Below are 15,439 nucleotides of genomic sequence, written 5' to 3'. Positions count from 1 at the left end.
CTCTTTCTGAAGTTGTATTTAATGTGGTGTTCATCCCCGTGTGGGAGCTTTCAGTTTCATATCGCTTTGATCACTACTTGCCAGTGCAGAAGTGCAGTCAGGTTTTGTAGGAATTCACTATTCAATGTCAACAAACATTTCTCCCAGCATTTACTAGCTGGTTTAAGTAAACTGCAACTTGTGACATGGTATAGTAAATTGATAATGACAAAGCCGTAGAAATAAATGCAACTCTACATTCCTGTTTAGTAAATAAATCACTGTAAGGGAAGATTCTTTGTCTGCTACTGAGAAGAAACTTATTCAGCTATGAATGTGTTACGAACCTGATTTGAGATTCATCTTTTGCTGTACATTATGCCTTTCATAGGGAACTGAGAAGGGCTGGAAATTCAGTCATATGTGCTTTCCGACTCTCTTTGTTTCCTAGGGCTAATCTATTAAACTCACTGTTTCGGTTTCTTGATTTGTAAAGTGGGATTGCTGAGAGAGTTGCTTAGTAAAGGTGAAGACATTTTTAGTTTTCTGGAGGCCGAGAAGTTGTGTTGATTGCCAAATATTAGACTGCTTAATCACCTTCTATGAAAAAATAGCCAGGGTAGAGCTTCAAACTATGAACCTCTTTACGGAGGTGCCTTCTCTTGGAGATTGACCCCTTTGCCGAAAAGATGAGAAGGCTAACCCCAAACTCCTTCCTGGGGTGGCCTGGTGCCTCCCAGCTGCCAAAACCTCAATGACAAAAAATGATTCAGCAGGATAAACCCTGAAAGGATCTTTGCTTTCTCCTCTTTTGCACTTTATTTTGCCTGCTTAAAGGTAGGCTGATGACACTTCCCCTGGTCCTGTCATCTCAGCCCTGGTCTGTGTAGTGTTAATGCCATGGAGAGGCTGCCAATGCTGGGGACTGATGTGGCCTAGTATAATTAGCACAGAGTTTGTGCCTGCTGTGCTGGGGGTCTCATGTATTTGGATGACCCCCGTCTCTGTCATGACCTTGCTCCACAGGAGCTGCTGGACTGCAGTGCTTTGCCAAGTAGCAACATAAGAATTCATGTTCAAATTAAAACCTAAAATTGTTTTTGCTTCAGTAGTTTGTGTTTGATTCTTCCCAGAATTATTGTCTGTTCTTAGCTCTCATGCCAGTTGGTGAAGTAATTTTTGTTACTGTTTTGAAAGTGCTTGTCTAAATGATGAGATCTTGTTATTTTCAATCAGTTAAAGAGGAATGCATTGAAAAAATACAGAGAGTAATGCATTCAGTTTGCTAGTATTTAGAATATACCTTACTATTTTTTGCATTTCTCTGTGATGAGGAATATTATCACGGCATATGATTCCTAGTAATACTGTAATGGGAGTCAGTTTTTCACCGAAAACACAGGAATTTCATATTGCAAAAGGACCCAATTTAATTTTTCCATGCCAAGAAAATTAAGGCTATATCTTCAACTGAATAAAGAGGATTCAATTAACCTCAGTACAGCTGCTCTGACTTAGAGTGTCTGAGGGTCTGACCCATACTCAAGTCTGTAATGATTCGATGTCTGTGTCATAATTACTACATTAAAAGATGCATTTCTTTTCAATTCTATTCATATTTGGTTTAGAACAACAGACACTGGACTGTCTCATTGATGGTTCATGATAGGGATGATAGCCATACCAGCTAAATATGCCTGTAAAACTGCATGTTCTTTATGGCGCTGCTTTTGAAATTAATAATAGTGCTCTCAAGAAATGTCCATGAGAAAATGAAACTGGTTTTAGGAGTAATAGGCTGCACATATTATGTACTGTTTTTCTTGTCTATTATGAATTATTACCAATAAACGTAAGTGGGAAATTGTTACAAAATACATCCCTGAGCAAAAATTTACACTGAGAAGACAAGACTTCTTTACAAATGCAGATCATACGTTTTATCCTTAAAAATATAGGAAAAAAATGGGTCAGAGATGAAAACCACAACAAAGCACTGTGTATTTCAATGATAAACGTACTGCATCACAAGTTATAATAGAATGTTTTAGTATTTTAGATAAAATAACTTGTGAGGGATCAGACGGAATTTAAATGTGAATGATAAAAATGTTTAAAATCACTGACAATATTTTAAGATTGCATTTTAGACATTTGGGTTTTTTTACTTTCTAATTATTTGGGGACATTTTCATTTGTCTTGGACTTTGGTTTGTGTTCTGGTTTATGTTTTGATTTGTATTCTGACAATTGTGCTTTGTAATGTTCTTTGAGACATTTAAAAATACCTACAGGGGAACTTTGAGCACCTGGAAATGTGGGGTAATTCAGAGCCTGGGCACCCTGCACCTTTACCCTTCCGAATCATTTTGCTACACGTTTCCTTCTCCTTGTTAGAGGTCAGATGCTATATGTCACACTTTTCCATGAAAAAAAGAATAGTTGAGGATCCTCAGTTATTGCAAATCATTTCTTTCTAACAATTTTGTCGTACTTTGCAGAGCTGTAAACCAAAAGACAGGCAGAGTATATAGTTTCCTTTGTGGCTGATGCAGTTTCAGAGTGCTGGATGCAAGACCCTGCATGCTGCTTGAGCTCTTCAACCTGAATGATGAAGCAGTAGCAGTTTCACCTGTGAAAATGTCTTTTTAATGTTCTCTGATTCTTTCAGTGCCAAGTCCAAATACATCAATGAATTCCTTAAAAGTACAAAACTTACTTTTGGACACTGGTTATTATCAATGATTTTGGTTTTTTGTTTGTTTTACTAAACAACAATGAAAATACTTGTTAAGTAAGCCATACTAAGAATAAGACTGAATAACAATATCTTAATTAAATTTTTTTGAAGGCATTTAAAATCAGTAAACATTTCATCTGTGGATCTTGTGGAAGGATAGGAGGTTCAAAGTCTGTATAGTTTGAACTTGAAATTGTTTGCTCTTAATGGCAACTGATTAGCTTAATTAGTAGAGGAGATAATGTTTTGTTTTACTTTATTTGAATGCTTAGACTACTGCAATTGTTTATTTTTTGTTTTCATATTTTCATGTATAAGCAAATTAACATTAAGAAAAAAAGACCTCATCTACTCCCTCCCATGAAAACTTGCACACCTCAAGTAGCGAAGGGCTTGGGGGGAGAAAGAGAGAAGTTGATGCATTGTTGTTCTTGGCCACGTTGCCAGTCAAACTGGGATATTGCTGAAAAAATCCTGGGTAGTGTCAGCTAGGCATAGTATCCCCTGTAATCTTTTTCTGAACAGTATGCTGCTTCAAACTGCCCTGTCCTTTATACAAGTAGTAGCTGCATCTCACTGGTAAATGAAGTGGTTCCTGCAGGGGTTTCTAGACACGTTTTAGGGTTCCTATCGTGCACATATGTAAGGATCATATTATGTAAACCTTAGTTCAAAATAAAGAAATATTGTGCACAATGCTGCCTTGCAAAAGCAAGTCCTTTGTATGGACTCTAAAAGAAAATCAGAATGCCAGTCTGTCCTCCTAAATTTGCTGCTTAGCCCCTTGAAACAATGTCACAAGTAGGAATATCAGCTAGGGTGTATCAATATTCTCATATAGTGGAAAAGAAGGTGCTGTGTTGTATGATACAGGGCAGTGCATGAGAACAAGCGTCAATGGCTAAAACCTGTGATCAGGTTGTAGCTAGAAAGCAGAGCTGCACCTGGGTTCCCGGTGATACAAAGCCTCAGACAAGAGGCAGGTGGTGTTCCCTGTTATGCGGAACCTGCATCTTTTCCTTAACCTCTTCTGCAAGGCTAACAACATATTTAAGCAGTCCTTAATGGCTGCTGTCTGCAAGGGTTAGAATTACTTCTGGCACTAGAGCAGTTGTGCAGGGTGGAAAAAAGCCACTCATCCCTTACTGCTATTCTTGAATATTCCTTCAGGAAAAAAACAATGTCAAAGACCCATTCTTGGCTTTGCATATTTTGCTTTTCTTTCTTTTTTTTTTTTGTAACTCCTCCAGCAGAGGTGAAACTTTAAAGAGTATGTGAACATGGTGTGCAGTTATGTCAATAAATGTACAAGAACTTCATGTATGCATTAGTAGTGACTGGAACACTTATGCAGGAAAGGCAATCCACAACATCACTCAACAATGCAAGTTTTTCAAAAGGAATGGAGTTTTTCAAGTATATAGGATATTCTAATAGTTTATAGGATGCCCAGAGCTACTGTAGATATAAAACACAATTTCTGGTTATGAGATCTCTGCATCACCAAAATGAAAATTTTGCCCCTGAATAGGCTACTTGCTGAATAACCTGAAAAAATAAATGGTGAAAATAGTAGTTCTCATGTATTCAGATTACCCCCTTCAAAGATTTTCCTCAGATTTTTAATATCCTGAAAGTCCCAGTTCTGAGGCAGTCTGCAGTTCAAACTTCATTTTTGGTTCTTAGAGTGAACTCATTGAAATAAACAAATAAAAGTGGCACGTCATGCGTACATACATGCCAAAGTACACCATGTGCCAGTTAGAATTAATTTTCATGAGTCCTCACATATACGAATTTAGAATAACAAGAGTGCAGATACATATGTTTGTCCCAGGATCTCTGATGACACTTGTGGTACTTTAAATGTGTACAAATAACATCCCTGCATGGTTCTGACCTGTTTTATTTTTAGTATTTCATGAATCACTTTCTTTAGCTGTTTTTCTTTTTCACTTAAGGAAAGGCACATAAATCTTATTGTTAAATAACACTAGGATATTTGGTGGTAAAAATAAAATCCTTTTTTTTTTTTTTTTTTTTTGTAATAGCCAGATGGATGTGTTTACCCTTTGGAGAAATTTAGATTTGATATTTTTGTTATGTCTTGTTTTCCTCCTGGTAATTATGTTGGCACTTTGCTGATCCCTAGTTGTGCATAATTACAATGGAAGGTGACACTTTGATTGTCTTCAATTGGAGAAACAAGTAATTTTATATTCACCAAGCTATCAGGTAACACTACCTTGCAGTACTAACAGCTTCTGGCAATGTGGTTTGGCACCTATGTTTAAGTGCTTTGATGCTTGTGTAACCTCTATGGAATCAGAACTATTTTCCCTGCTAGAAATGTTTTCAGGCTTGTAGTATAAGGTTTTTTATTAAAAAGACTACCTGTAAGTGAGCTGCAGAGGCATTGTTTCATGTTACATGGAGGTACTAATTAGGTGGTTTAGTGCAACTGGCTACAGGTAAGCCAGAAATTGATAGACCATTTTGCTCTATACTGAGGTGCTCTATCTGACTTAGAAATGAGAACCAAAAGTATGGAGAGGAGGGAGGAGAATGAGGAAGGAAGGGAGAGAAACTGACTTAAGATAAAATATTTCTGCTCTGAATTAGGTGGTGCAGAGAAATGGCTTATGACCTCTGATTTTTACACCTGTAGGATTTAACTCATTACATGGAATCGTATATTTATAGCAACCATTGTTTTTAAATTTTATTATTAATGATTGCTTTCATTTATATTGTATATTCTATTACTTGCTGCCTGAAAAAACAAATCCTAAAAGTTGCTGATGGATAAGTTCTTGGCAAAATCACTCTTGTTCCCATAGTTATTGGTGAAGATAGCTGGAAGTCAGTACTGCCTTTTTTCCTTTTTCTTTTTCCAACAGTAAGAAATTGGATATCCAGAGACACATGGCATAGTCATAGGACTTTAAAGGCAGACATCACTGAGAAGCTGATACCAACCAATTAAAAAGAGGTGGTTACGTGATGTAACATTATCAGGAGAAACAATTCATGAGTCAAAGCATTCCAGGGCATATGAGCTCCAGTCCAAAGAACAGTCTCAAGCTGTTTAAATAAAGTGACAGCAATATTGTCAGCTAAATATAAACTATAGAAAATATTAACTACAGTGACTGAAGATGAGCACATCCCAGGTGCTAAATGACTATTCTTTCACTGCCCTTTACTGCATTCAGAGTGAGTTCACCTTAGGCATTTTCAATGAAATTTCCTGGTAGTGAATATAGAGAATAGAACATTTAACCTACTAGAAAGGTAAGTTGTATTTTTGGCATTTTATGAATCCAGCTAAACAGTTTGGATTTTCATTGAAAAGTCACCAGGGGCTGAGAGGCTGTTTTGCTGCATCCATTTTAATGTTTTCGACAACCAGATAAATAGGCAGGAACTCATGCCCTAACCATCATAGTATACTGTGGCTGCATGGCTGAGAAGCTCATTATAATGCAGAACGTAAGAGAAAGGCTTTCCAAAAAAGTTCCAAGGAGCTGTTTAGCCCTCACATTGTTTGATTAGAGATTAAAAGAAATACCATAACAATTACTGCAAACCCTCTGAGCTTTGAGGGAGTCTGAATCTTAAGTCAAACTTTGTGATTTGGATTCATATCTGTTAGCAGAAGTGTGATTTGTCTGTATTGGAAAAACAAATGCAAGAAAATCTGAGTGTGTATCTTGGAAGCAGTGGGTGTATTGCTTAGCTTGATGCTTATTTCAGCTAGAGCTTTGGATGCTCAGTTAACATTATAGCTGTCATTTCTTGAATCATATTTGCTTTCACCCTTCCCCCCACCTTTTATTTCAAAGGTGATTTTTGCAGCTACCATAAACTCTCTAATCTTGCAGAGCTGCTAATGATCCATATGTATCTAATTCTTGTAGTGTTCCTGCAAAATGAAGCCAAGGAAGAGCTTGAGGGAGTTGAACTGATTGGCCTAAGGCCTTGTTGTGACTAAGAGCCAAAGCCAGGAATGAAAACTGGGAGATTCTCTCCCATTGCTGCCTTGTCAATTTATACAGGTCTTGCGCACAGGGATTTGTGTTGGGGTGTGGGGCCTCAGGAGAATGGAATCTGTTACTAAGTGTTCATTTGTGTTACTAAGGCTCCTTAAAAACAGATATGACAGTTCATAATTTTAGGAAATAACTGTTTATTCTAAAATGGCAGATAGATTACAGCATTAGATTTACAATGAATTACATGACTGAGTTCTGCCTACATAACATTGTTTTATGGGGAGGAGCTGCAACCTATTTTGGCTATTGCCAAAGCATTTTCATTTTTCTTGAAGGCTATCCGAACACTACTGTAACTGATATCTTCATATAGCAAAAATAAGGACCAGTTTTCCTGAATGTTTAAACCATGTTAAACTGATTTGCAGCTAGAAATAAGTAAGTTGTTCTGGTAAATTCTGTGCTGCTGTGTCAGTGTACCCTGTTCTGCATCAGGCCTGTACTGGCATAGGCAAACTCACACTGCAAAATAGATTGCATAAAGGATGCTCGAGTTTCAGAAGGGGCTTGAGGATCCGTGAAAAACACAGGGCCACCAAGTGGTGATGTGTGTCGCAGGTGTGAAAGAGGAGGATACTGCGGACAGTGTGAGCAAAAAAGAGTATACAGTGCCATTAATTTATCTCAAAGCTGAGTGCTGATTTGTGACAGTCCTGTAAGTCATGCTTAATATTATGGGAGGAGTATACATATTTGTTGCTCTTTTAGAAGATGAGGAGGGATAAGATAATGTGGCTGAGTTTTACTTTTCGTGAACACCAGTTTAGCATAAAAGTTTAGAAGGAAATATTTAAATTATTATGAGAGCTACTGAAAATGGTTTCTTTTAATTTGTTTAGTTCTGGAGTCACCAGAGCACTTAGCCATGTGCTTAACTTTTTGAAACTGAATAGTCCAATTTGAAATTAGTGGACTGCTTGCGTACTTACAGTTAATCATGTACTTAAGTACTTTAATCTGGCACTTTGGGGAAAAGGAATTGAGGCTGTTCATAAAAGCTCTGTAAGTGAATATATTTGTAATCTAATCTGATTCCAATCTACTGTTGGAGCTGTACACCTGGGTTATGTCTATATTGTAGTCACCAAAGACGATGAATTAGTCCGAGTACCACACTACTGTAGTTGCAGTGCTATCAGAAATGAGCTTGTTTAAAATTAGTTTGGATATCTCAGCATTACAAAGCAATTATTTATATGCCTGCAGTGTAGACATGCCTTTAGGTTTATGAATGTTTTGTTAGGGTGGAGCAGAGCAGAAGCTAGAGTCTCCAGCCAACTACAAGTCTACTTTGTCATATGTCTCATTTTTATTCCTTAGTTTATATGTTTTTAAAATAGTGTCAGGGCTATCACATTGTTGTTATCTGTGTTAATACTTTGTGGCTTGATTCTGAAATGTCTAGCAGCTACAACTCCAGGTCTAGCTGTAATTTCCACCATAACATTTAATTTGAGCAGTCAGCAGGGTGGAAGATTTTAGGCTTTGGAAGTCTTTAATTTTATCTAATTGTTTTGAAAAAGAAGATGGGCATTGTTTGAAGAATTTGAGACTGTAGAAGAACCTTAGACAAGAAAAAGACCCAACCCCCTGAGGTATTATTATTTGTATTTAGAAGGGTATAAAACAGACTGTCTGTAGGAAAAAAGAAAAACTTTTCTTGAGAATCTGACCGGCAGTCTTCAATACAGCAGAGAGAATTTCTTCTCTGGATTAAAATAAAAAATTGTGGCAGATATATAGCACTTGGAACTGTTTGGGACTGTCATTTTATGTAGGTAAAAAGCCCTTAGCAGTTAAATTTTAGCTTTACTACCTTGGTATCAAGACTGACTGAAATTCAGTCAGCTTTACTGAGGTCTTGATAAATGATCCAACCCTTTTTCTGTCTTGAGTTCAAAATGAGATAGAATTTATTCTAGGTCTGGAAAATCCAAATCAGAGTTTATTTAATTCTTGAAGTTGAGTAAGGGATAGGACTTCAGATAGTTAGGGCCCTTTTCAAATTTTTTCATTCCCATTAGGTATATTTTCCACCTTTAGTGGTTGCTGTGTTCAGCTAATCTGTCAATTTAACCAAAGCAACAATTTCACAATGTAGTTTTCTTTCTGATTGTATGCTGTGTAATCAATATACTGATATAATGTGAGTGTAATTTCCTCTCTTATTTTATCTCCACTGCACAGTATTATAAATAAACAGCTAAAAAAGAAAAAAGAAAGAAAAGCACCAAACAAATCTGTTGCATCTTCTTTTAAGATTGTACCACTGTAGACACTTGTTCTAGTAAAGTAGAATTGGACCCACTTGATTGCATTTAAATTTTTCATGCTTCAGCAGTTTGTCTGGGAGCACAGTAAAGAAAACCCCCCGAGCGAGGATAGTTTAGAATAATAGAACTTGATTTTGTGTATTATAGCGGCACCATTTGCGCTGCTGTAGTTAGGGTTGTGTCAGCACTTCCATTATAAACCCCTGTTTGCAGGGGTTATAACTAGGGAGATATTTTTTATCAGAAACTTTTTTTAAAATCATTTGAGTGAATTTAATTGATAATAGAAAAAATTATAATGGAAATTAGGAAATTTATGATACCTTTTACAAGCCTTATTTATTATGAATATTGACTATTCACCCCCCACCCCCCAGGGATTTAGCAAATGCATTTTGAATATTTTAAATGTAAAATTGGGAAGTTATTATGGCCTAAAATTTGACTGCTATTCATACTCGTAGTCTAGCATTAAAGCATTTTAACACTACAACCTGTTCTATTGTTTAATGTTATCATAAACTACTCAAACAGGGCAGATTCTTCTCCCTTTGAATTTGATGAGACACTGGAGTTATTTGCCAATCTCTGCCTTTGGACTTGGTGGAGTTCTGTGTACAGAATTCTCCCATTTAAGTAAGCAAAACCAAACATGTAACAAGTGAAAAAACCCGTCATGTAGTAATTGACTGGTTAACACCCAGTCACGGAGTTTATATTTACTTTGGTTTTGCTAATTATAAACCCAGGCATAATCAATATTCAGTGCATAAACTGGCACCCTCAGACAACGTACACATGAGGTATGTTGACTGAGTTAATGGTTGTGCTGGGAAAAGAAGATGGGGGGCTTCATCTAGCAGGATCCTACATCTCTGTCGCTTTTTACCACAACATTTAAAACCTAGCAACCAAAAACCTGAAAAGTACCATCAAGTGCTGACCTCTGACCATAATTAATGCACTAAACTTTGCTATTTTAGCAAAGGTTTTGGGGAAAATAAAAATGAAACACACCCCTAAAACTTATGTCATGAGGAGAGCAAATGCCCTAGGATGGCTGCCTGCGCTTGCTTTCTTTTCAGACTCCAGGACTATAGGTAGCTGAGTAAAGTACAGTATGAAAATATGTTTGACCATAATGCAGCAGTGAAGGAAAGGCATAAGAGGAGCTAGAAAACATTTGAACCCTGCTCTCAATCTGATTTCTTAGTGTACTGAAAAAACTTGCTGGAATGGCTTGAGATTATTAGTGAATGTGATTTTGTCAATAGACTTTTATTTTTAAGGTTAACAGAGTCCCCTTTTCTCTATGTAATAAACTTAAAAACCAGAACATGAGTAGAGATTTTTATTTAAATACATTTAAAATATCATGAATAAGAGGAAAGTATATTAGTCTACATGGCAAAGAAAAAATGTTTCCTCTCTAGTGCATTATCAGTAGATAGCTTCACTGAATGGTCACTTGAGGAAATACCAAAAGCCTGTTTATGAAATAGAGGTGAAGCCTTTCTAGACTAATTATATTCAGCATGTAATTTCTAAACTTCAGTCTGAATTTTGATTTTCAATTAACATTCCCAATTTGAAGATAATTTTCTATTTAATGTAATTGCAGGAAATAATTTATTGGCTGATTAAGACTGAGGGCCCAGCCTTCCTTAAGAAAACAGTCCCTAACAAACCAGCCTTTAAAGCCAACTCATAGCTTTGGACAGATTTAGCCTATTTTTTCAGCTGCAGAGTTGTGTTTAATTAGGATTGTGCACTATTATTGATTGGTGCAGTTTGTAGTTGAAATTGTTCTTAAGAGACATTTTCATTTCTAGTTTTGTGTCATGATTAATTTATGGTGAAGAAACAGCCATAGCTGTTTCACAGAAGCTCGTTCAGCTTGAAAGAGGAAAAAGATCTGTTGAGAAGGTGGAAGAAAGGAAAATTCTTTATTGTGACTTTCAGTTTTCATTAGGGTTTTCAAATTGCATAAAGTGTTGACTTATATTTTAATGTGAGTGATTATATTAACATGACCATTTTAATGAGAAAGGGAAAAGTAAACTTTTATTTTATCTTGGCTCTTAGTAATTATGAACCAGAACCCTTTGAAGTACGTACAATAATGCTGGATGCTGAACTCTTGACGTATTTTCTGTAGCATCAACACATATTCTTTAGTGTAGTAAGAATGCAATATATGGTTAAAATTCCTCAGTTCTGCTTATTGGCAGCGCTGATATTAGACTCCCACTTACACTTAGGCTTCCCTAAAGAAAACACAAACCTTTTTTTCTCTGCCAGTATCAAGTTTAAGAGGCAGGATTATCTCTATTTACAGAATAGTTATTCTAAATAGGTATCAGTGTTTTAATATGTTTCAAAGCACTTCAAAGCTTGTAATACTTTCATATTGAACTGTACATAATTAGATTAGTTGATCCTATATTATTTTTTTTTCACTGTAGTATACTAAATCTGAACTCCCTCATTAATTGTGAGAAATTTAGCATTAGCTGTTAAATCCTATGTGAAACACAGGCTGCTACATAAAAACTAATGTTTAAATTGAAGTTAACTTAATTATTTTTCTTTGCACTTGATATTTCCTTCACTGTAATATTCATGAAAGCATGTGACAGATTTGTAAATTTAACTGTTAGTATCAGATTTCCAGACCCTTTAATCAGTATTTATTTGTCTGCAGAAACAGTACTAGCAAGTTAATGATTTGCTAATTTGAAAAATGCTCATGTGGTTTCCTATGTTAACTGATTTGTGCATTTTTAAAGAAATGGTATGAAATCAATTATTGTTAAAAAGCAATTAAGGTGGAGATCTTATTTCTTAGTTTCTCAGCAATTTTAGTGTCAAGGATATTCTAAAATTGCTAAAACCTAGGAAAATAGTGAATATATTTTAGCTGTCTTCTTTCAGGTTTATTAATGATTGTTTTAACAGTTGCAGTTAATCTTATTAGAAATTTTAAACAAAGTGTTTTCAGATTTTGAGTGGAAGTCAGTTATATTTTCATCTAAGTGCAGAAACTGTGGTGAAAGCTGTGTTTGCATATGAGATGGTAGTAAGAGGCCATTATTAGAAAAAGACATTTAACATAAATCAATGCATTTATTCATCACACTTTTAAGTCATTTGAAGTAATTTGTTCAGCTATATCCTGTACTCAATGTCTAATATGAAATGAAACATAATTATTTTAGATTTTTAGTTCAAGCTGTAAAAGATTACTCAGATATTATCCATCCATTCAATAATCTATTCCATTTTAGAGCGCTTTTCATATGAATGTCTCAAAACACTTTCCAAAAGGTCAAACTGGGTAAAATTTTAAACAGGTTAAGAGCAGATACAGCTTCTAAAAAACAACAAAAGGACTTATTTAGCAGATTTTGTAATAGATTTAGAAATGTGTAGAAACGTCTTCTGCTTGCAAGGAATGCTGTTAAGAAAGCATGATGGACACTTTTCTCTAAATGTTTGCTTGTAACCTTCAGATTGCTCATGGAGTAAGAGTTTAAAGACTTGAAGTCTTATGTAAAATCAATATGAAAATACCAATAAAGTACATTTATGTTACATCTTCATATGGCTGGAGAAAATCATATTGTTTGACAAATATAAATGAATAGAATGGCATCATATAACTTAACCCTGACCTTGACTTGGCATCAGTGAGTACATTATCTCAGTTTTTTTGATCCAGATCCCCAAACCCATACTTTTTAAAGTACTATTGTTGACTGCATATGATTCATTTTTAACTGTAGTAGGCAAGTGTGGCGTGTTTACAGGACTGTTTTGACTGGTTTGAACTTTTTTGGTTGTTTTTTTTTAACACCAATGTTTTCTTTTTGTCTGCTTTTCTTGTTTTGTAGAAGAATGTCTTCCAAGCAGGCTACCTCTCCGTTTGCATGTGCAGCTGATGGAGAGGAAACAATGACCCAGGACTTAGCATCATGTGACAAGGAAGAGGGAAACAATGATCAGCATGCGACCTCTCATCTGCCTCTACATAATGTAATGCACAACAAACCTCACTCTGAGGAGCTACCAACTCTGGTCACGACCATTCAACAAGATCCTGAGTGGGATGGAGTAATCTCAGCCCAACACAGAATGGTGAGTTTCACAGTTCTCACAGTGGCTTTCTAACTTAGTATTGTAAAAGACTGTTCACTTCCATTTTGAAATATATGTTCAGTACAATCCTTTATGGCTGTAAAGCGTTTTAAATGTTAAAGTGTCAGTGTTGGTAATAGATCAACATCAATATGGTGTAATTGTAAATTACAACTGTATAATCTTCTTAAGTATACAGGTCTATATGAATGAGGTCATTTGATGAGTTCACCTTTGGAAAGGAAATGCATCTATTCATCATGTTTTTGTTCATACCTTAATTTATGTCATAACCTTTTTAGCTCATATATTCAAGCATTAATTTCTGACAGGAAGATGTAGCTCACAACTGTTTGTCATCTGCAAAGTGTTGTGCTGAAGGAAGAAGCTTTAATGTATTTTTTTACTTGTTTCGGAAATGGAACCAAACAACTCTAGAATATTATAGCTTCACACCACAACAAAGCAGCTGGAATTTTAGGTGATACAAACATCCCGCTGTATTTATAGGAAATTACAACTTTTTGTGAAGGGGAAAAGTGTTTATGAGTAACTCTGTCATGCTCTTCTGCTCTAGATCACCGGTTTGTATATAGGTGATGTTAGCAATGATCAGAATTATCATCTGTGTTCTTTTCAGTAGCCTAAATTATTTTACAGTTGTAATTCTGTCTCTTCATCCTCAAAACTATTCAATAAATGGACAGACTGAATGAAGACTGAATGGGCATGACATCTCAGTCAATTTATTTTCCTTGCATGTGTTCCTCAAACAGAATTAAGGTACGTGAAGCAGCCAGGTGTTCTGTAAATTTAGAACATCATACTTCCAGAGTCTCCATAAAATGACTTTCACAGATATTAAATTCACACAGTTAGTTTAAAATGAATACCCTGCGTTTTCATAAAATTTCTTCTGTATTTTTATTAAATGTCTATAAGCAGGTTTTTTTTTTAGCAAGTCTTTTTTTTTTTTTTCAGTGTGATTTTTTTTGACAATGCTAGCCATAATGAACTTATTTTAAATTTGGCTAGAAATAATAATTCTAATTCATTAATCAACATAGATACTGGATTCTTCATACATATTGTGAAGCCTGGAATTAATTAAATAATAGCACTACAATAATATCTATTTTCTTAAGACAGTGTTTTGGGTTTTTTTTTCTTTCTAAAATCCAATTTATTAAAAAGATCAAACCAAACCAGAAAGATGAAGATGCTACCTAATCTGTAATGCACAATTTAAGCCAGTGCATAACTTTCTGTCAGGCCTAAAATATTGCGGGGTGTTTGGGCAGCTGTCATGAAGAAGGCAAAATTTCAGCTGTAAAAATGGCTAGTAATTTGACAAGGTAGGTTGTAAGTTGTACATATGGTTGCTATGCAGAATTCTCAGGTGGACACTCATTTTGGATGGAGAGTCACTGTTCTGCGTAAGTCATACAATAAGCACATCAGAATAATTTTAACTTCTATGTTATCAGAACGACAAGCTGCATGCAGACTAGAAAGGATTGATCAAGTTTGTTGATGGAAAAAATAAATCTGTGAATTCATCAGCTACTTTCCTATTCATTCAGAGAGGCATGTGCACTCTGGGAATTTCAGTCTTAGGACATCAGTAACATTGATAACATGACTCTGTGTCCTAGAAAGAAAGGAACCCCTAACTTCTAGGAGTACACCAAAGCATTTGGTTTTGGTTCAGGCTGTTGCTTGGACGTGAGCATTAAGGCCATGGACATTAAGCCAAAATGATAGACCCTCTTGTAGTATGATCGGTTGTACTCACTTGTATTGCTCTGAAGTGGTTTTACATTTACTGCAACAGAGTGCAATCCCTATTTTCTTTCTTAATGCTCCACTATCATGTCAACACTAGCTGTACCTCTGGACAGGCATTAATCAATGCCCAGCTTATCATATTTCAGAACAGGTGCATAAACTTTGCTTGAGTGACTTAGCACTCTGTTTTTCTCTCTCCTTTTTCCAGTAAATATTCCCTCATATATGTAAATGAATGTCCTGAAAATCATTAGGAATCTCCACAGTTCCCTTGGATTAAATCTGGTGGTGGGTGTTTGTCATCCTTATTTAGGTAGCTCTCAGCTAAATCAAATAGATTTATTTATGTATTTATTTACACACACCACCCCCCCCCCCCCCCCCCCCCCCCCGAGCTCTAGGCTGGGTATAGTTTACAAGGCTTGGCTAGAAATGAAAACTAAAGTTCCAAAGCATACTGTTTGGTT

The 15,439-nt window shown here is 35.8% G+C and overlaps 1 protein-coding gene across 2 annotated transcripts in view; it reads left to right on the top strand.

Annotated features, from left to right (window-relative positions):
• Window positions 1-15,439, top strand: part of SOX6 (SRY-box transcription factor 6) — a 248,787-nt gene that overhangs the window by 955 nt on the left and 232,393 nt on the right. For both annotated transcript variants that reach the window (XM_080619786.1, XM_080619787.1), the window contains one exon: window positions 12,941-13,184. In XM_080619786.1, coding sequence (XP_080475912.1) covers window positions 12,941-13,184 — 244 coding nt within the window. Of the gene's footprint in view, window positions 1-12,940; window positions 13,185-15,439 lie in introns of those variants that run through there.

This window comes from Psittacula echo (genome assembly GCF_963264785.1).
Source record: "Psittacula echo genome assembly, chromosome: 5".
NCBI lineage: Eukaryota > Metazoa > Chordata > Aves > Psittaciformes > Psittacidae > Psittacula > Psittacula echo.
This window is presented reverse-complemented; position numbering and strand designations above follow the sequence as displayed.